Genomic DNA, 21,112 nt, shown 5'->3' on the forward strand with positions numbered 1-21,112 from the left:
GATGGATGAGGGAGCGGCCAGGTCTCCAGCCCAGTTACAGGTCTGGCGGCCAGGATCTACTCCAGCAGCCCCTGGGGTGTCCAGACCACGTGCTGACTTCAGAGCATCCGGGGGCTGCTGGGGCCCGGTGCTCGTGGGGCTCGGCTGCTCTGTGCCAGAGGGTTGCGGCTGATGACCAGTGCTAGGACGTCGCCTGCCTCCGCCAGGAGCGGCACAGCCAGGCAGCAGTCAAAGTCCCGCGTGCGAACGTGGTTGACCTGTGGGGAACACAGCCAAGGGGACAGATGGGCATCAGCGGAGCCCAGGCTGAAGTAGGTAGGAATCATGAGGTGTCCTCAAGGGTGGGCCTGGGCCCAGCCCAGATACAGGGTCCATCTAGAACACACAGAGAGAAGCCCTCCTTCATTGAGCACTCTCTCAATCCCTCTGGTTAGGTTTTATCAAAGAGAAACCCCGAAGGGGGCGCCAGGACATCCTTCCTACTCCTCTAACACCACTCCTCTCCCTTTTTCAACATGGAAGAGCAGAACACACACTCAGCTTCCTGCCTAGAACTGGTGACGTTGCTTTGCTTCTTTGACTTTTTATTTCACAGTGACCTTCTATGTCAAGCAAGGAGTGCTGGTTTTTCATTCCTAATGACACGAAAAGCTTCCTTTCAAAATAAATCCAAGTCGGAAAGCCTCTGCCACCATAAAGGAACCATATTCGGTAAATGTAGCACCAACACAGCAGAAATCACACCAGGGGAACAAAAGCAGCTGGAGCATAGGAAAAACACCGCCGGGTGGTGGGACCAGTGCAGTTCCAGAGCTTTCCTTCTGCTCACGTGCATTTCCCAGGCTCCCTTGCCATTAGCGGGGCCATGTGACCGGTTCTGGCCAATAGGCTGTGAAAGGGAGTGGTGGGTGTTGCTTCTAGGTGAAGGCAGGAAAAAAACCCACGGGTGATTTTCCAGTCTCCATTCCCATGTCAGGTGGTGGAAGGCATTTGCCAGAGGGCAGAGCCCCCCACCAGCCTGGTGGAGCAAGCCCATGTCGGCCCCCAGTGGACAAATAAATGTTTGTGTGTTAAGACACTAAGATTCGGGGCTGGCTGTTATTGCAACGTAACAGAGCCTGACCTGACTATAGGAGTGTTGTCATTCCCTTCACGTAGGAGGAAGCTGGGGCTCAGGGAGAAAAGGTGACCTGCCTAAGGCCACTCAGCCAGGGTAGAAGTGGGGCTCCTTCCACTGGAGGCAAGGAAAGGTCACACTATCTATGGTGCCCTCAGCCCAGCATTACCTGAAGGACCCTGTCAAAGGGCCGGAGGCCACCACGTTGGGCTGGCCCATCAGGGCGCACAGTGTGGACATAGACACCCTTCTCCAGGAGGCCATCAGAGACGCTAAAACCAAAGTCATTCCGCAAGGGGTCCTTGTGTAGGGTCACCTGGGAGCAGAAGGAAGAGGAATTCCCTGGAGATCTGACCTTTGCCCCAGCTCCCCACAGCAGCCCAAATCCCTTGGTGTGGAACCCACACCAAGCCCCCAGCCCAGCTGCGCTCCCTGCCGTTCTCCATGGCAGCACACCCTTCGGTTCCCGGCACCAGTCACAGTGGGGAACCTGGGGAAGGGGTTCCTTCTCAGTTCTTCTTCAGTCCTCTCCCTTCCCTCAGGAGAATGTCTCCATGGGGTATTGACAGGTTTCCACCCCTCTAACACTTGCTCATCTCTCAAATTTACCAAGAAGCTCTGAGCCTTCTAAGGGCTATCGGTGGAGAGGTTTCTTCTCCATTTTTCTATGTAGTAACCTACAGATGGCAAGGGAGGCCGGCTTCTCCTTTAAGGAAGTGGTGTATATATGTATACCCCGTGCCCAGCCCCAGCGCCCACCTTGTGCATCTCTAAGGGTGTCGGCAGCAATAGCTCCTGCATCTCTTCAGGGGACGCTTGTACCTCCTGGCCCCTCCGCCAGGGCTGGTGGCTGGGTCTGCCCTCGAGGGCCACACTCTGCACCGTGCCCGTCATGATGGATGCCTGCGGATACACAGTCCTTCATGGCAATGCCTGTTTGCCTGCTGTTTGCAGTCAGAATCTGTGGACAACTACTCTGTGTCGGCCTTCAAAGTCACAGCGGTGCACAGCATAGACAGGGTCTATGGTCTCCTGGGCTCTTGGTCTGAGCATGGGCGGGGGAGGGGATCCTCGATCACACCCACAATCAGAATACTAATTGTTGGCCCTGAATGAGTAACGCTTACTCTCTTCTGAGCTCAGTTCTACTCACTATACACACAGAACCCATTTTGTTCTCTACGATACTACCAGACAGGCAAATACCATTTTGGCGGCGGTAGCAGGGGGGCGGGGGTCCACTGTATAGGTAAGAAAACCCAGGCTAAGAGATATTATGATTTGAAATCAGAATCTGGTTTCAAAGTCAAGGATCTTAACCACTCTGCTACCTTGCTCATCACAAAAATAAATAAAATAAAATCACATATGAAACTGCAAAGAGTTTACCACTCCAAGAGTCTCCATTTAAAGATCTTAAAGGATGAACTCAGAAGCAAGAAGAATGCAAGAAGCAACAGTGAGCAAAGAAGTTAATTGCCTTCAACCGGAATGAGTACTGACTAGAACCCCACATGAACTAGGTGAGCAATTTATAAACAAGCAGGGAGACAAGAGGAGAGAGTTTAGAGGGAAAGGGGAGCATTCTACAGGCCCTGTCTCGTTAAGGAGAGGGCGCAAAGGCATTGACTCGACTTCGCTAGAAAAAGTCAAATGCACCTGATCTTTCCAAAAAGTTAGTCTGTCCATAGAATGGAATATTATTTGGCCATAAAAAGCATGAAGAACTTAATACGTTCTACAACATCAAGCTAAATGAAAAAAGTCAGACATGAAAGGCCACATACTGCATGACCTCATTTATAAGAAATATCCAGAACAGGCAAATCCATAGAGACAAAAAGCAGACAGTGGCTGGGACATGTGGGGTTTCTTTTGGGGATGTCAGAAATGTTCTGGTTGTGTAAATGCAACATCATGAATAGCCGGTATTCGTGATTCTTCTTAATTCATTCTTTTTACTTTTAATATTCAATTTACACTTTAACATGGTAAATTTTAAGTTATGTGAATTTTATCTTAATAAATAAAATTTTCAAATTAGCATCATTAAGAAGATGCTGGACTAAAATTAAGAGAGACTGAAAAGGCATAATAACAAGGTGCCAAGCATGGACTGGGCGCTGGTTTAGCCAGGCCAGGTGTAAAGGGAAATTTGGGGTCAACTGTGAAAATCTACATATGACCTTGGTATTAAAAGAGATGAAAACATATTAGATAGTTATTTCTATGTATCGAAAGAAATGGAGTAGCTGTAGTGTGTACATCATGGTTTCACTATTCTAAAAATACACAGACTCTCACTGAAGCATTAACAGTCACGATCTATGTGTGGTGGGAATGTAGTGTTCTTATATTTTATTTTGCTTATTTTAGTTTTAATTTTATCTCATTTATCTAATTTTGCACCATCCACATATATGGCTTCTGTAATAATAAAATATTTTAAATTTAAAAATTGATTATTAAAATAAATGAATTAAGGATAATCACTAAAAGAATAAAAATTATAAAAATGACTGTTTTGGTGGTGGAGAGAGTAAAGAGGAATAAGAAATTTATCAATGCTAGAAAAGGAAAAATAGTAGATTAGAAATACAGAGAAAGTGGGATACATAGAAAGAATAAATTGGATGCTGGAATTAAGTTTAATTATATTAGTAATCATAATAAATATAAATGAACTAACCTTTAAAAAAAGAAAGGTTCTTGGATTGGGGGGAAAATCAGCTACATACAGCATGAAACAGATATGTTTAAAATGATAAATGTACATACTTAGTAACAGTAATTTTGAAAACAAATTGGAAAAAAGACAGGGAACATTAATAAAATAAATCTGGTGGAACCATATTGTTGTGGGGGAAAATGGAATTTAAAGTGGAAAGTACATAGGGATAGAGATACTGATGAATAATAAAGAGAAAAATTCACCAAAAAGTTCCAGCAAGCATGAATTTATATAAAACTAGCAATATAACCTCAAAGGACAGAAAACAAAAATGACAAAATGTCAAGAACTTGCTGAATCTCCACTCATGACAATTTTATCATACCATCAACAACAATAAAAGAAAAGATAAATAAACCATATAACATTTCATAAGAATGCTGATTTGAACAAGTCTATGAACAATCTTGATCTACAGAAAACCCTACACCCAACAAAAGGGAATTTGCATTGTTTTGTAGGCATACATGAAATGTTTACTAAAACTGATCACATACTGGGCCACAAAGAAGTCTCAACAAATGCCAAAGAATTCAAAGCATATGGAACACATTCTCTGGCCATAGTACATATGAACTAAAACCCAATATGAATTGGTTTTAAAATTTGGATTTAAAAAACAAAACTCGGGGTGCCTGGGTGGCTCAGTGGGTTAAAGCTTCTGCCTTTGGGCTCGGGTTGTGGTCCTAGGTTTCCTGGGATCAAGCCCCGCATGGGGCTTTCTGATCAGCGGGGAGCCTGCTTCCCTTCCTCTCTCTGCCTGCCTCTCTGCCTACTTGTGATCTGTCTGTTAAATAAATAAATAAAATCTTTAAAAAATAATAAATAAAATAAAAAATAAAAAACAAAACACTCCACTTCTGTGTCATTCAAGGGCTTAACTAAAATCATAATAAAAATTTTTTGAAATATTTGGAATTGAATGATCCATAAAAGCATCACAATCAAAATTTGTGGAATCCAGCCAAAGCAGTGTCTGTGGGTAAAATCATAGCTTAGGATGCACAATGGTAGAAAACATAGTAAACACAAATGAAGAAGAAGCTAAACACAGAAATGAGTAAGACAGAAAACTACGAAACTCATGAGAGAATTAACAAAGCCCAAAATCAGTTCTTCGAGGAGCATAGTGATTTGTAAGACCAATGGAGGAAAAAAATCAACGATTAAAGGGGCAAAAGTACAGATAAAGTGAAAGTTTAAATTAATGTTCTCAGAGCATGAAGGAGTTTCTGAAATGACCCAGCGGGATCCTTCCTAGACCTTCCCGGGCAGCCTGTTCCACCATGGGCCGTGCTGACCCCGCACAAAGCTGTATTCACTTCTCAGTTCCCCAAGCCCTCATCCCCTGTGCTGTCCCTGACGATGACATCCACGTGCTCCCACAGGGCACGCCCACCACCACATCCCCAAGCCGTACCTGCACACAGACTCGAAAACCGCCCCTCGGCATCCAAACGTGCGCTCACACACATCTGCTGTGAAAATACCCTCCGCATCTGTGCATACACGAGCATGCTCACATGCACGCACACACGCATGCCCCTGCTGCATATGCGTCTGCATGTGCACACACCTCCATGCGCCATGCCAGTGCTCTCCATCACACCTCTGTATGTGTCCATGCACAGCCTGCATGTGTGTGAAGACACCTGTACACGGAGGGCGCCAAGTGAGTGTGTGGTGCACACCACGCACGGGCAGGATCCCATCAACATGCTTGTTTCCAAAGGCACGCGCATCAGTAGTGTCCATGCACGGGGGTTCCCCAGGAACGTCTGCGGGGTGGGTGGCCCTACCTCCAGTTCCCTCAGCAGCTCTGACTGACCACATGACTCCAGGTCTTCGAGCGCTTCCCCAAACATGCGCCAGAAGCCCTCCTCACGGGCAGGGCCGGGGGCTGGGCTGTAACGTAGGAACCAGAGAGGGTCAACTCCCGGTGGGCAGGTGGGCGGGCAGGCGGGTTGGGGCCTGAGGAGTCTTCGGGGCCCCGGGGCCCAGCGTTGGGCTCGAAGGGCCTTAGGGTGGGCGGGCGGGCGGGCGGGCAGGCAGGCGGGCAGGCGTCCTCGGTGGCAGTGCTGGGGCCCCAGGGCAGTGGTTGGTGACACGGGATGGGGGGAAGAAGACGCAGTTAGGGGCGACCAGGACTGTCGGTGGCCAGTTAGAACAGGGGCAGATGAGACGGGGTGGAGAGCGGTGACACAGGACGCCTGGGAAGAGAGACAGACGGACGGACAGACAGACAGACAGACAGAGAGGAGATCCATGGTGTAGCCCCAGAGGACGGGCCCTGGCCCCACCCAGACACACGGCATTATAGCACAGTGACAGGGACAGAGCTGGAACCAGCGAGGACACAGATGGATGGAGAGGATGGTGTATCTGTGCTTGGGGAAGGGTCCAGGCCACCCCATGGCCTCCACTGTTACAAGCCCATCATCAGCTCTAAAATCGAGGCTTGTTAGAATGGTAACAAGTCACACTGGCATGCTTCCTAGTTCACAAAGCCACTTGCCACTTACAAAGTCCCAGCCACTTATAAAGGATGGGTTTGCAAAGCACTTTCTTATTAAGGCCCGTGAGCTTTTCTCTCCTAAGGGGACTCAGGGAGGATGAGGTGCCATGGTTGCCTCCCGTCCTTCCCATTTTAAAAATGAGAAGACAAAGGCTGAAGGCTATTCTCTCCATTCAAACCAATCCCACAAACATTCCCTGGGCCAGGGTTCTGCAGGGCCCAGGGCTACAGCGGTGAATAAGGTGTAGCCCCTGTTCTCCTGTTTTCAAGATGCTGGCAATTCAGTCACAAAGTGTGCAGCCGTACCCACTGGGGGCCAGGCACCCAGCTAGGAGCCCTACCCAGAAGGGACAGCAGCCAGGTCATTAACCAGGTGCACACAAGGCAGCCAGTGCCAGGAGGAGGCTCACAGGAACGGTTGGGGGCCAACGGAGGGAGGGATGCCTTGTGCTTGGGAAAGTGAGGGGAGCCTCCTAGAGGCAGGGGAACATAAGCTGGGTTTCCAAGGCTGTAGAGGCCTTGGCCAGGAAGAGAAAGGGAAAGGCACTAGAGGCTGAAGGAAGTACCCGATCCAAAGCACAGGCACAGGACGGGTGGCTGGGGCTGGATGAGAAACGACGTTTCTCCATAGGGCCTGCTCTTGGCAGGAGTCACCTCTGGGGGTCATGCGGTGTCCTTCAAAGCCAATGCTACCAAACCACATCCATGGCCAGGGCGGGTGTTTGGAACCCAAGGGCCTTTGCAGGAGGCCATCAAGCCATCTGGGCTAAGTCTAAAGGGTCGGGTTCAAGTTCTGAGCTGCTCATCTGAGAATAGGAGATCACCAGACTCTGGAAAGGCAAACACCTTCCATGCCTTTGCCACTGCTGTGCCCTCTCCCTAGGGCACCCTCATCCTCATCTCAGCCTGGCCAAGGCAACACTGCCTGATGTCCCCTCTGCTCTCCTGAGAGGTGCCCCTCCTCGGGAGCCAGACAAGACTCTCTGCTGTCCCCACCACTGTGGCACAGGGACCGTCAACCCAACTGAGCCAGGAGACCATGACTGCCTCATCCCTCATGGCCTTCCCACCACAGACCTAGTTGGTGGCTCCCAGTCCTCTTCCTCCTCCTCGGGGAAGCTCTCATCCGTGGGGGCCGGGGTATAGCTCGTCCTCCGGGGTTCAGTGGGTGGGGGGCTGCTTCTCAGCCGGCTGGGCCGCCACTCCTGGGGGGTCACGCCCCGAGCCACTGTCTGTGGAGTGTAGGAGCCTGCCAGGTGGAGAGGGAGATGTCTGTAACTTACCTTCCTTCCCGCCCCTTTTCCAGCTGTGCTGGATGACCCTGGATAGGTCTTTGCCCACTCTTGCCTGACGTGACTACCCAGAGTCCCCTGAGTGCCTTGCCACCTAGTCCCTACCCCCAGAATCCCCTGGAACTCCTGATTACCCAGCAGAAGAGTTAATGGCCAGGGTTCCAAGTAAGTCCCTGTCCCGGCTCCACTGGGCTTAGCCTGGCTGCCTCCTGCCTGGGGAGGAGGTTCACTATTTAAACCATTCCTCTCTGCCTGCCTTTGGGAGCTCTCAAGACCCTGCCCCAGAAGTAAGCTAAGAGATGCTGATCAAGGACAAGACATGGGGAAGCAGAGACCCAGGGAAGGCAAATATACTACCAGTGAGGCCCAGTGCTGGGAGCCACCCAAGGCCACTTAGAGGCCTTGCTCCACTAGTTCTCTGAGCTGAGCCTTAGAGAGGCCAGAAGGCCAGCTGCTGGGGTCAAATGCCCCCCAAACCTCAGGCCACCCATGGGTCTCCACATGCATGGGGGAGAGGCTTATGGCCTCACAGGGCAGCCTGGATGTGTCCATCTTAAGGCTGGTCTTGTGGGACAGGGTAGGAAGGGGCTTTCAACCTTCCCATCTTCAACTGGGTGCAATAAACATTGCTTGGGCACCTGCTGTGTACAGAGCACTGGGGCTAGGAATGAGAAAGACGAAAGTAAGGCCAACTTGGTCCTTAACCTCAAGGTGGGGAACTCCATGGGGCTATGAGTATCAATCAAAAGATGTGCAAAGGCCTGAGTTCCATGCTCTGAGCAGTGAGGGGCCCTGAGAATGGCCAATGGGGTCTTGGTGGGGGTGGGGTCTGCCTTCTGGAAGTGGCCCTGAAGGATGAAGGAAGAGGAGGAGAGAGAATGAGGCAGAGAGAACAGCCCCTGCCAATGTGTGGCAGCTGGGGTGTCCAGAGAGAGCATGTCACTGGTCCTGGGGCCCCAAGGCATTACCTGGGCCCCCAAATCCACCCTCTGTGGCCGAGCTGTCCCAGGACTCCACAGCGCTGTCCACGCTGGGGACAGCAGGTGAGAACCGGGCTGCCAGCAGGCCTCCTTTGAGTGCCTCGGGTGGATCCTCATCTGCATCACTGGCCTCGCTGAGGCTGCCCGACTTGCGTCGTGGGAGGGGCCCTAGGACAAAAAGGGGGTGTCACCACCATTGGCCTCTGACCTCAGAGACACAGAGACACTCCGTGAGCTTCAGTTTCCCCACTTCTGTTTGGTTTGTCTCACAGGCAACGAGCCCCCCTACCCCCAGCCCCAGCCTACTGCTGAGCAATCTGATAGAAGGGAAGGGGCACTCTAATGGGCAAACCCATTTCACAGATAGGAAAACTGAGGCTGAGTTCTCTGCACTTGGCCCTGGGGAACCTCTGAGGCTCTGGGTCTGCACAACACACCCAAGGTCACAACAAGGTGAACAACAGTGGAGCCCAGATTAGAAGGCAGGCCCGAAATCTCAGGCTCCTTCCACTGCAGCTGGTGGCCTCCCTGCCAAGGCACAGGGCTCAAATTCAGGGGAAACTGAGGAATGTACACGCTACAACCCTAAGGCAGAACAAGCAGCCTTGAGAGGCAGGCAGTGATGAAGAGGGTGGTTCAGACCCAGACTCTGCCCTACACAAGCTGTGACCTTGGGACCACCCCTCCCCTCTCTGAGTCTGGTCTCAGCTGTCCCAGGTGTCTTCCCAGCTCCATAGGATCTGGTGAGGATGCCATGAGGTTGGGCACATGAACCTGGTACAGAGAGATTTCCCTTCCTAAAAGGGTGAATGGCCCCAGGGGCAGGAGGGGGAGGCTCACGGTCTAGCTGCTTCTTGATCTTCAGGGTGACAGTCTCGCCAGCCACCTGCAGGAGATGGATGGCCTCACTAAGAGGCCGGCCCTTGAGGCTAACACTGTTGATGGCCAGGATACGATCCCCAACGTGGATAGCGCCAGTCCTGGGGAGGGGGGCACAGGACAGAGAATGAGAGACATTCAAGGCTTCGGGGAACTCAGGAACCCCCAGGCACAAGCCTGATGGACCTCAGTTAAACCCAGCTGTAACAAAAAGCAAGTGTCATCTAGGGTAGCATTCATAGAGGTACAAAGTCTAGAATTTGGGGGATGTAGGGGTGGCTCAGCCAGCAAAGCATTCGATTGTCGATTTCAACTAAGCTCATGATCTCAGGGTTGTGAGATTGAGCCCCGCATTGGGCTCCATGCTGGGCAGCCTGCTTAAGATTCTCTCTCTCCCTCTGCCCCTCTCCCCACTCTCTCCCTCTCTAAAAAATAAAAAATTAAAAAAAAAATTAAGTCTAGAATTTGGGAGGGAGGGGATGATTTGCCTGACTCTAAATTTAGGTTCTGGAACTGTGCCTGGCTTTGCCCACCCAGATCCCCAGGAGCCCAGGAGCGTAAGTTGGGGGCGATGGTGGGCTGAGTGAGGGAGGTCAGAGCTGTCTGTCCCATGTGGCTACTGGGTCCCGAAACGTGGCTAGCCCAAACTGAGATGACTTGACTATATAAAATACACAATGGGTTCTGAAGACAAAACATGAAAAAAAAAAAGAATATAGAACTCTCGTTAATAATTTATATATTGACTACACGTGTTGAAATAAATATGTATTTAGGATTCATTTTATTTGTTTCCTTTTATTTTTCTAATATGGCCACCAGAAAGTTTATACTGAAATGTGGGGATCGCATTACATTGCAATTGGTCAGCACTGAGCTAGATCAGCCCGGCGAGGAGAGACTGTCTGTCGCGTCCTGGGGACCCAGAACCGGTTGGCACATGGGAGGTACCCAAGCAAGGTGGAGTGGATGAATGCACTTGAGATAGGAACCAACCACACTGGTCGCTGCAGTGGACCAGCAGGGGGCGCTCGAGGAACAGGGAGCCCTCCACCGATGCTCAGTGTTCCTCCCCACTCCCCACCCTGCTCAATCCTCTTGCTGCAGCCAGCCTTCTGTCCTTCTCCAGGGGCCCAGCCTGTCTCCCCACCCCAGGTCTGGCCTCCCTATAATCTCTGTGGGGCCCTGTTCCACCTCTGGGGCCCAGATTCACCTGCTACCCCCAGTCTGGACAGCCTGCGACACCCTCTTCTCACAGCTTCCCCAGAGGAGAGGACAGCAGGGAGGCCCCTAATGCCTCCAGAAAAGCTCCAGGCTGTGCCAGGATTGAAGGCACACAGCAGGGGCTCTAAAAAGGCTCACCATGCTGACTTTCCAGAAATGCTGAATCTCCAGATTGGGAGGCAGGTCTGCCAGAGGGGGGCTGGTCTGCCTCTGTGGAACTGAGGCTCAGAGAGAGAAGGGACAGGCCTGATGCCACCCAGGACTTCGACTTTGGAACTGACGTCAGAATCCACTTCGGCTGTTCCCAGAGTCCAACCCCTGCCCTGTGACGGTCCGCATGTATCCCACAGGACCCCAGCTCACCTCTCAGCTAGACCACGTTTGGTGAGGCCTGAGATGACAATGGGGTCAAAAGGCTCCTCTGTGCCCGAGATGGTGATGCCCAGGGGACCCCCGTAGCGTTTCAGCTCCACTGTGTAGCTGATGGCACCTGTGGTCTCTTGCTCATCTGCAAAGGCGGCACCCATCAGGTGGGGTGCAGCGGGGCAGGACCCTGGAGCTCGACGCCCCCAGCCCCCAGTGCCCTGGTGAAATTAGTCCCTCAAATTCATCCATTCACTCATCTATCTACTCATGCCATGACTTCAGATGGCACTGCCCAGGGACCCTGAGGCCACCTCTGCCTCCACAGATGTTTTCTTGCACCCAAACCCCATGGAAAAAAGAAGAAAAGGATCATGAAGCCAACATTCTAAACTATAGACTTCACCCCAGACACAAAATAATAATCATGAGAATAAGAAGAAACCAGACTTTGGCTTTTCTTTAAAAAAAGATGATGATGAAGAAGAATCTGCCCACAAAAGACCATCCTTCCCAGGGCAGGAGTTGGCAGCTGAACCTCTGAATAACGGACTGGCTCTCCAGGGGCCACAGCCTCATCCCTCCCTACTGCCTGCCCAGACTGCATCATTTTTTTCTTACCCCTGTCCAGGCCACTCACTCCTGTCAACTGTCTGATCTCAGAGGTGTCAAAGTCAGCAGCCTTTACTTCTTCACTCACACATGGCCCCCACACTCCCTCCCCATCCCTGCCCCACCCACCCCCTTGACTCACTGCTGCCCCCCTCTGGGCCTCCTCTGCTAGGCTTTGCGCTGGCTGCAGAGGGTCCAGGCTGCCCCAGGGACCCTGAGATGTTGGTGCGGGGCTCCCTCCTTGCATCTGCTCATTCAAGGAGTCTCCCCCAGCAGCCTGGCAACCACCTCCTCGGCCAGAGGGAGCCCCGAACTGAAAGCTGGAGCCCACTGCTCCAGTGTAGGGACCGAGAGAGGTGGCAGGGCCAGGTGGTGGCCATACCAGAGTTGTCCTCGTCCTTCCGGATCTTCAGTTTCACCAGGTCCTCGCACTGCCGCAAGATTTGCACAGCATCCTCCATGGGGCAGTTGTCCAAGCGGATGTTGTCGATGGCCAGCAGCTTGTCACCCGGCTCAAGGGTGCCGGTCCTGTTGGAACAGGGGTGGGAGATGCAAAGAGCCTGGCACGTGGCACTCCCCCTGGACTGTTCCCCTTACCCTGTACCCAGGGCCACTCCTACCTGTGTGCCACACTGCCCTTCTTGATGTCAGAGATGATCAGGGGCTCTCCTCGCTTCCTGCTGGTCGCTGGGGCGGGAGAGTGGCAGGGGGCAAAAGAAGCCATGAATACAACCTTTGATGGCCTCAGCCTTGAGGAGTGGGGTTGGGAGGGCCCAGGAGTTGGGAACCGAATACTAAACCATGTGCCATGTTCCCACTGCTTCCTGCCTGGTGACCGTGAGCTAATCAGCCCCCTTTCTGCCTCAGTTCCCCCTCCACAAACGGGGATGATGCCAAAGAACTCATGGAGATGTCATGAGATTAAACCAGAGAGGCAAAACCTAACGTGGATCCCACCACATAGAAGCTGCTGGTTCCACATCAGCCCTTTTCCCTTCTGTTCAGGCTATCTCCCAGCAAACTGTAAGCCCCTTTAGGGGCAATGTGTGGCTGGCACTCCCACCTAGCACAGGGTGGGCCCCAGAACTGGGTGACCCATCCACAGTTGAGTCTTCCCTTCTCCCAGCGGCAGGAATTGCTGGTTGAACGGCTCCCACAGGGCTCCCTCTCTGGGTATTGCCTTTGGCCGAGAGCGGCCTCAGCCAAGGTTGTACAGCTCCTGGGTGTGGCCTGGTCCACACGGTGGTGCAAAGGCCTGGCTCCCAGCCTCATTCAGGACAACCTCCAAAGCCTTCCCGGCCTTAGAGCTCTCCATGGGACTGGTGGCATCACAACCACCATCTCCGTCCGCCCAGTCCCCATCCCTCACCTCACACAGGTGCTGATTCCAAGAGCCCTTCTTGATAATCCCCCTGAATGTAACTCTTTAAGAAGCTCTTTCTGGGGGAATGTGACCTAAGACAATGGGTTGTTACATGAGTAACTACGTTTTCTTGAGAAAAAAAAAAAAAAAATCCATCTGGGCTAATTTTCCCATTAGTGAACAGATGGTAGGAGCCCCTTCTAGCCCATGTGGCATCTTTGCAGATGAGACAAGCACATCCCTTCTAATTATCCATTGAGGAAATAATGTAATAAAATTGTTAAGCCCACCTCAAATGGGTACCCTTGTGTCATGTACAACCTGTGCAACTGTATCTGGCAGCCCTATCCAGAGTTTAAACTCCCATCTCCATTGAGTGGAGTTTGGGGTAGGAAGGAGCTGCAGCAGCAGCCCTTTTAGATAGCTGCTCTCTGTCAAGCCCATGGTGGGGACCGAGGATCATTTCACAGACCTGACCCACATGGTTGGTGCCTTATAAACCACTTAATCCCACCAGAAGTCCCAGCTGGTCAGGAGACTCCCATTGTGCAGAATAGGAAACTGAGGCTTCCAGCAACTAGGGGGTGTCACCCGAGAACACAGAGTGGAGCACTGCAGGCAGAGGGAACTCAAGCCAGCCTTCCCACCAGGAGCTTCCCCTTCTCCTCTGAGCTGGAGATGTGCAATTTCCCCCAGCAGACGGCTCCCTTGGGGCAGGGACTGAATGGTGGGGAGGGACTCACAGCCGATGGTGATGCCCAGCTCCACACCACGCCTCTTGGGCAGCTTCACGTGGAAGGTGCCACTGCTCGGGATGACGGACTCTGCATGCAAACACATGTGGACGTGTGTGAGACCCAAGGAAGGAGGTGCAGGGAGTCCCAGCTTCCCACCCATTCTAGGCCAGCTGGGAAAGACTGCAAAGTCACTGCCCCAACCCCATCCTGCTTCTTCCACCTGACAGTGGAGGGAACTGAGGCATGGTGAGCTGACCTTTTGTCTCAGACAACCTATCCGATCAGAGCAGATTTGGGGCTGGCACTTAGACCCCAGGAATGCCAGCCAGGGGTTTCCCCAGAGTGAAACCCAACCCAGTTCACATCCCCAACAATTTACTGAGCACCTACCATGTACCAGGCAGGGTGTTTTTACATGATTGAGCTCATCTAACCCAAACAATATTCACTGTAGTGACTAGTAGGACTAGTCAGTTTCATAGTTGGAGAAACTGAGGGGGGGTGGCAAGAGAGTCCTATCCAAAGTCACAAAATGTCCATATCACAAGACCAGAGTTCTAACCTGAGTGTGTTTGGGGTTCTTTGCCTAAGGCCTGCCAAGGGACATGAAATATTTTCAGCTCCTCTCTGCCCTCCCTTAGGTCGTGTTTTGGCACAAAAATCCCTCACCAGCCCTCAGGCTGGCATGTGGGATTCCTGCCTCCCCTTCTTCCCTGCTACCACTGGGGTTCAGGCGCATGCCACAAATGCTCTTGGAGAAGGTCACCAGGTGGGAGAGGGATGGGGCTGGAAGAGCATGGACATCCCCAGGCAGGAGCAGGATAAAGGGAGGAGGGCGCACAGGATCCCAAAGCGTGAGGAGGAAGGTAGGGGCCCTCACTCACCTGCCACATCAAACTCGACCTCCAACACGACCTTGTGGGCCAGCGCCGCGTTCCGCAACAGCTGGTTGGCTTCCTCCATTGTCCCGTCCTCGGTGGCAATACCGTTGATGGACAGGACCCGATCCCCCACCTGCAGCAGCCCACACCTGAACCCCGGGCAGCCCCACAGAGAGAAGCCACTCTGTTATCATCACTGCCAATCCTGGGGCACGGGAATGCCATGTGGGGGCGGGGCTGGGGGCTGACTCACAGCTCTGCTGTGGGCCCATTATAGAGCCCCAGGCAATCTACCTGATGACTCTGGCTAAGAGAGTGAAATCGGTGGGCCTCAGTTGTCTGTCCAAGGGGGAGGACACGTGCCTTATGAGATACGTATATAGGGGACCCTGACTAGAGACAGACAGGGGTTCAAGTCCTGGGTCACTCACGAGTTGTGTGACCCTGGGCAAATGAATCAGCGTCTCAGCACCTCGGTTTCCTCAGCTATAAAGTAGGGCTGGTGATGGAATGGGTGGGATGATTAAGTGGAGGACCCCCGTGAAGCCAGGCTTGCCATGGGACTCTGTTGCCCTGGCTGTCTGTGAGCCTCCTGAATCGGAGGGTGGCAGGCCCAGCGGGGCAAGGGCCGCTGGCTCACCTCTCTGCAGGGCTGTCAGGCTCGATGAAGCGCACAAGGGGAGGGGATGACAGGGTCTCGGTGGCGAAGATGCCTCCCTGGAGCTGGAGGCCAAAGCCGCTGAGGGGGTCTCCGCAGAGCACGACCTCCGTGGTCTCCGTGTGCACGATCTGTCCCCCGGGCCCTACTGTACTTGAGGCCAGTGACACTGTGGGACAGGCGGGCATGGCTCTCAGATGGGCAGTCCCACCTAAGACTGCTGAGAGAGCGCCTCCTGCCAGCACCAACCCATGCCCAGGCTTAAGGACCTGGAGTCAGAGGGGCGAGTGAGTGCGGGCCCTGCCTCCTCCCTCGGCCAGCAGAGTCACAGTGTATCCTGACATGCGCTCTGCCCTGGGCCAGTCCCACCCAGCAGGCCCGTGACAAGGATGAAGGAAGGACACCAGCTCCTGGGACTGCCACGTCGTAAAACAGAGTTTCTGAGGGGTGCACTGGCACGTGCTGTTAGCTTCATTGTAACGCTCTTCTAATACCACAGCCCATGGTATGTTAATTTTGAAGACAGCTTTATCGAGATATAATTCACCCAGCCTAGCATTCACCATTTTAAAGTGTACACTTCAGTGTTTTGTTTTTTTTTTAAGTATATGAACAATGTTGTGCAACCACCAGCACATTTGGAGAACACTTTCATCACCTCAAAAAGAAACCCTGTCGGTTATTGGCCCAAATCCTCCCATCTCTCCCAGCCCTAAGCAACCACTAACCTATTTGCTCCTGTATAGATTCGCCTCTTCTGGACATTCCACGTAAATGGAATCCTATCATCTGTGGCCTTTTGTGTCTGGCTTCTTTCATGAAGCATGTTTTCAAGGTTTATCCATATTGTAGCATGTATCTGGAATTCGTGCTTTTTTTATGGCCCAATAATATCCCATTGTAATGAATACACCACATTTTGTTTATGCATTCATCTCTTAATGGACATCTGGATTGTTTGCACCTTTTGGCGAAAATGAATAATGCTGCTATGAATATTCATGTGTAAGTTTTTGGTTGAACATGACATATGTCTTCATTTCTCCTGGGCATATACCTAGATATGGAATTGCTGGGTCGTATGAAAACTTTCTATTTGATATATTATGTTACTTAATGTATATTGTTTTACATTCTGTATATGAAATACATTTGTGTTATTAACATGGACATTAGATATCATTTATTAAATATAATTTATCATATTAATTCTACTTCTGATTATATTATACTATTATATCTTTATTACTATTTTGTTATACTTTATATTACACATTACAATATGTGTAATATACTATAGGTTGTTGCATATGTTGTATTATTATATTTGTATTTATTATATTTTCACTGTTACATCCCTAATAATAAGAATGGTGCCTGGTACATAGGAGGTGTTCAGATTGTTTAATTAAAGCTCAAAACCATATTTCAGATGCCAGGTGATTTATACTCCTCTTTTCCTTCTTTTGGCTCACTTCCAAATGGCTCAGTTTGGCCTTTCATCCTTCCTGGGGGTCTCCGCAGCTCACCTGGCATGAGGCTGGATAAACTTTCTACATCAGCGAAGGAAGGACTTTTCCCAGGAAAGACTTCAAAAATCTTGGCATTTTTGTGACTTTTGCTACTTCCACAGGTCTCCTGCATTATCATTCACTATTATTTGTCTTCCATTTATTCACTTTTTAAAATACTTAAATACCTTCATTTCAAAAGGGAACTGTATACATAGTGATCGTAAATAAAGAGAAATGCCTTATATATACAAAAGGGAAGTAGAAATATATGTTTGTGTGTATACAAATGTGTGTATGTGTATATACACACACATATAATAAAAATGAAAATTATTACGAACTATTACATCCTGGATGGCTAGTCTCAGGCCGACACGTCTTTGTCTTAGGGGAAATTAAAAAATGTCAGAGGGGCGGTATAGACACAACCACACCACACTCAGACTTTCTCCTTGAATGAATGAATCACGGAATAAAAGAAAATGAAATGGAGTTACTGTGAGAACATTATGCACATCTGAAAAGGTATCCTTTCCTTGAGACACTCTGCCATCACCATCTGGGAATTTTCTAAAATCAAAATACAAAACTAAAATATACAAAGTGACTGACATCCCTCAGGTGCATCCTTGTGCTGTGTACAACCTGCACAGCATCCATGGCAGCCTGGTGGGCCACTCATGCTTTTTAATGACTCTACACACACACCTGGGACCCTATCCCAACTATCCCCATCGTTTGGCAAAGCTCTCAGCTATACAGGCAGCCCAAAGTGGAGGGAGGAGACCATGGCTTACTTACACGAGCTCTTGTGTTCCCTTCTTCGCTGCCTCCTCCTTCCCATTGTGGTCCGGGGGCTCATGGGGTGGGATCCACGGGGAAGAGTGCTGGGGTTGGTGCAGGGAAAGGCATGATTCATGGTCGGCGAGGAAAAGGGAGTCGAGGACAAGGCTGAGGAGATGAGAGCACATCCCTGTGAACCCTGGAAGGGCCCTCCGCCCTGCCACACAGTAGGTGCCAGGCAACCACCCCATCATGGAGAGACACTGGGACACCTTTCCCCTTTCACCTCAAACACTGCTTATGTGACCTCAGGCAGGTCTCACCCACTCTGGGCCTCAAAGACTGCAGGGTTTTCACAGCTGGGTGAAACCCAGCTGCCAGGGATAGGGGGCCATCTCATCACTAATATGCTACGTGATGCCAGGCAGACCTCCTAATTTCTCAGAGTCTTGGTTTCCTCCCCTATGAAACATGCACAAGCCCCAGTGAGGTGGGCACATTACATCGGCTCTGGTCCTGGCCAGCAGGTGTGGCCCAGGTGGGCGTCCTGCAGTGGCCGGGCCGGGGGCTGTGACAGGAGAGCACGCAGGGGTCCCAGCGGTGTGGCTGCTCACTCCTCTGCACCTTCACTGTGGCCCAAGGAAGAGGAGAGAGAGGTACAGGCATTAGAGACTGAGTCTGGACTCACCATGCCCCCCTGGAGCCACACTCCCATCTGCAAGATGAAGTGAGGATAAGCAGGACCAGACAGCCTGAGTCCCCCCAAGCCAAGCCAAGCCAGGCATTCAGATGCTGCTCACATGTCCCGGATGCCCACTATGTGCCAGTCACCGTGCTCAGCATCCAGCCAAGCAACAGCAGGGATGGGAGGGAAAGCGGTCCCAGCCCGAGACCTGGCCCTTCAGCTTTGAGCAGTGCAGCTGGCAGACGGCATCAGGCCCCCGCACCTTCAGGATCTCCTGCAGTGCTGTGGCCTGGGCAGTCTTGGCCACAGGGGCCAGGGACCGAGCAGCCGTGGGCACTGGGCCGGGCCATTTCTGCCCCCTGCTGGGCTCTCAGGGACAACATGTGCCCCAGGGCCCCTGTGGGGTTGGCCAAGTTTGGCTCAGACCTATGCTTCAGACAGGCTGCTCTGGCTTCCTCCTCTCCAAACTTTCACACAGCTTCCCCCCAGATGAAGTCTCTGTGCTCCTTCTCCATCCACTTCCCAGGGGACCCCAGAGATCATGCCTCTCCCACCTGCCCCACCTGATCCTCCAAGCCACCTGCCGTGAAACAACTCCTCCCAGACTCCCCAGGTCCTGTCTTTCTTAGCTCTTCCTTCCACTTCAGGGCTTGGAGGGGGCTGTGGTCCAGCCTGGTGCAGGGTATCCAATTGACTCCGCCCCCTGTGCAGCGTCTCCAATCCTCACACAGGGGCGTGGCCAACCCTCGGGCCAGCAGCCAGGTCCCTGAGATAAGTCACTTTGGCAACTCTGTGCCTCATTGTCATGATCTGTATAATGGGACTAAGAGAGTGGCTGCCCCCCCCGCCTCCCCCCCACCCCGATAATGGGAAGGATCTGAATGAGTTAAGACTAGGATGTGCCTCCAGCAGTGCCTGGCATGTAGCTGAGGCCCAGTTAATGAGGGCCAGGAGAGATGTCGGCAGCCCTGTGCCCTGTGGTTCTCTGAGCATCAGCCGCCTTTGTAAAGTGGGATAACAGCACTACCGCCCTCACAGACTTGTCACAGGAGGAAAAAAGATGACCCACGGGAAGCCCCAGTGCTGAGCCCAGCCCACAGCAGGTATATTGTAAATGGAGTGGGAATGAGTCACTCTGGTTCAAGCCCCAAAGCCTCCAGTAGTGGCTCTCACTGTGGCTTCACAGGGCCTTTGCAGACCCTGGCAGAGATGTGTCTGCACAGAGCCACAGAAATGGACCCTCCCCACCGCCTATCTCCCCACATTTTATTTGCGGGATTTCTTTCTCTCCCAGATGATCAATTAGGCTTGCGAGGGATGGGGTGGGCTGACTCCATCCTTGCCCACACACTGTGTCAGGCCTGGAATTCACAGCCTGACCCCCCAGACCACAGTACTGGGCTGTGCCCCTCTACCTTGTTTGACCCCTCCTAAGCCTGCACTCCCACCTACAGATGAGACAACTGAGGCTCAGAGATATAAAGCACCTGTTCCGCTGGAGCAGTGCTGGCACTGGTACCCAAAGCCCAAGGTTTGGAATGGTGGAGGCACTTCCAGGCTCTGAGTGCAAAGCTGCCTCCTTGTGACCATCCTGCCCCGGGTTCGGCTCAGCCCTTTGATCTCTTAGACCACCCACTTCCTCTGCCCTTGAGTGCCTAGCCCCCAGCTCCCGGCTCCAGTCTGGAGACCCAACTCCTCAAAAGTTGTGGGGGGGACTCTAGACCCTCCTGACTCACTAGCTATCTCCTCTGGGCCTGCCGAGGACCCCAGTGTTGAGCCCCAGATTTAAGATCTGAGCAGCACAAAGCACAGAAGGACTGTCCTCTCCCTCAGGCTAGCCCTTATACTCCTATTAACTTAGGCAAGAGTGATGGAACTTGCTTAGGGCCACCCAAGCCAGTGGACTGTCAACTCAAACATTCAGGGTGTTCCTCTGCCCCCCTCCCCCCTCGCTCAGCTGCTGCCCTTGACCACCTGAGCTTCCCAACAGGAATGGACATTTGCTTCAGTACATTGTAGCCTGCCCAGGCATCTGGGGCCTCATGCACCCTTCCCCATCAGCTGTCAGGTTTGGGTCTGGAGACCCTCCACAGGGACCCACCTGCCTCTGAGGGCTTCAGGGGCCGCCGACTTTGGGGTGCAGGCAGGATCTCCAGCCGCACTCTCTCCACCACACTGGCCAGGAGCTTGGTGGCCTCAAGCAGCGAGCAGTGTTCCGTGCTGGTGCCGTCGATGGACAGGATGTGGTCTCCGGCATGCAGGGCTCCACTCCTGGCCAGGCGGGAGAGGAAAGGGGGAGGCTGGTCCGGCCCAAGGGCACTCTGGACCACGGTCTCTCCCCCTGCATCCCAGCCCCCTATGGTGGCAGCCCCCAGTATGTGCCTCACCTGTCCACCACGCTGGCCGGCTTGATGCGGTCAATGGTGATGACTGGCTTGTTCCGGTGGGAGCCAGTGGTAAGCGAGATCCCCAGGGCTGACCCAGGCGTCTTGGTTATCTCCACTATCAAGGGCCCCGAAGCATTGGCCACAGTATCTGGCACCAGGAAGGAAAGAAGAGTTTGAAATGCAAATACTGAGCACCTGCCTTCCCAGCCTTACTCTGCAGTCTCCGTGTAATCCTCACTGCTGGGTAGGGATTACTGCATCCATTTCACAGATCAGAAAACTGACGCATGTGGAGGCAAAGGCCTTGTCCAAGTTCACACAAGCCCTCAGCAGCCGAGGCAGGACAGGGATTCGGCTCTGAGGGACTCTTGACCCCAGGGCTCCGCCAGAC

At 52.2% G+C, this 21,112-nt stretch overlaps 1 protein-coding gene across 3 annotated transcripts in view; it reads right to left on the reverse strand.

Annotated features, from left to right (window-relative positions):
- GRIP2 (glutamate receptor interacting protein 2) overlaps positions 1 to 21,112 on the reverse strand; it is a 90,252-nt gene continuing 69,140 nt past the window's right edge. For 2 of the 3 annotated variants that reach the window (XM_082747891.1, XM_082747892.1), the window contains exons 8-24: positions 20,722 to 20,869; positions 20,436 to 20,605; positions 18,153 to 18,278; positions 17,668 to 17,817; positions 15,335 to 15,521; positions 14,698 to 14,843; positions 13,820 to 13,900; positions 12,334 to 12,400; positions 12,096 to 12,241; positions 11,102 to 11,246; positions 9,476 to 9,615; positions 8,624 to 8,803; positions 7,441 to 7,612; positions 5,648 to 5,753; positions 1,877 to 2,020; positions 1,287 to 1,433; positions 1 to 257 (exon numbers count right to left, since the gene is read on the reverse strand). In XM_082747891.1, the coding sequence (XP_082604017.1) occupies positions 99 to 257; positions 1,287 to 1,433; positions 1,877 to 2,020; positions 5,648 to 5,753; positions 7,441 to 7,612; positions 8,624 to 8,803; positions 9,476 to 9,615; positions 11,102 to 11,246; positions 12,096 to 12,241; positions 12,334 to 12,400; positions 13,820 to 13,900; positions 14,698 to 14,843; positions 15,335 to 15,521; positions 17,668 to 17,817; positions 18,153 to 18,278; positions 20,436 to 20,605; positions 20,722 to 20,869 (2,414 nt within the window). In that variant the 3' untranslated portion in view covers positions 1 to 98. Of the gene's footprint in view, positions 258 to 1,286; positions 1,434 to 1,876; positions 2,021 to 5,647; positions 5,754 to 5,868; positions 6,059 to 7,440; positions 7,613 to 8,623; positions 8,804 to 9,475; positions 9,616 to 11,101; positions 11,247 to 12,095; positions 12,242 to 12,333; positions 12,401 to 13,819; positions 13,901 to 14,697; positions 14,844 to 15,334; positions 15,522 to 17,667; positions 17,818 to 18,152; positions 18,279 to 20,435; positions 20,606 to 20,721; positions 20,870 to 21,112 lie in introns of those variants that run through there. The other variant, XM_082747893.1, reaches the window with a different exon arrangement.

The sequence above is a fragment of the Mustela nivalis genome (genome assembly GCF_964662115.1).
Source record: "Mustela nivalis genome assembly, chromosome: 1".
NCBI classification, from domain to species: domain Eukaryota; kingdom Metazoa; phylum Chordata; class Mammalia; order Carnivora; family Mustelidae; genus Mustela; species Mustela nivalis.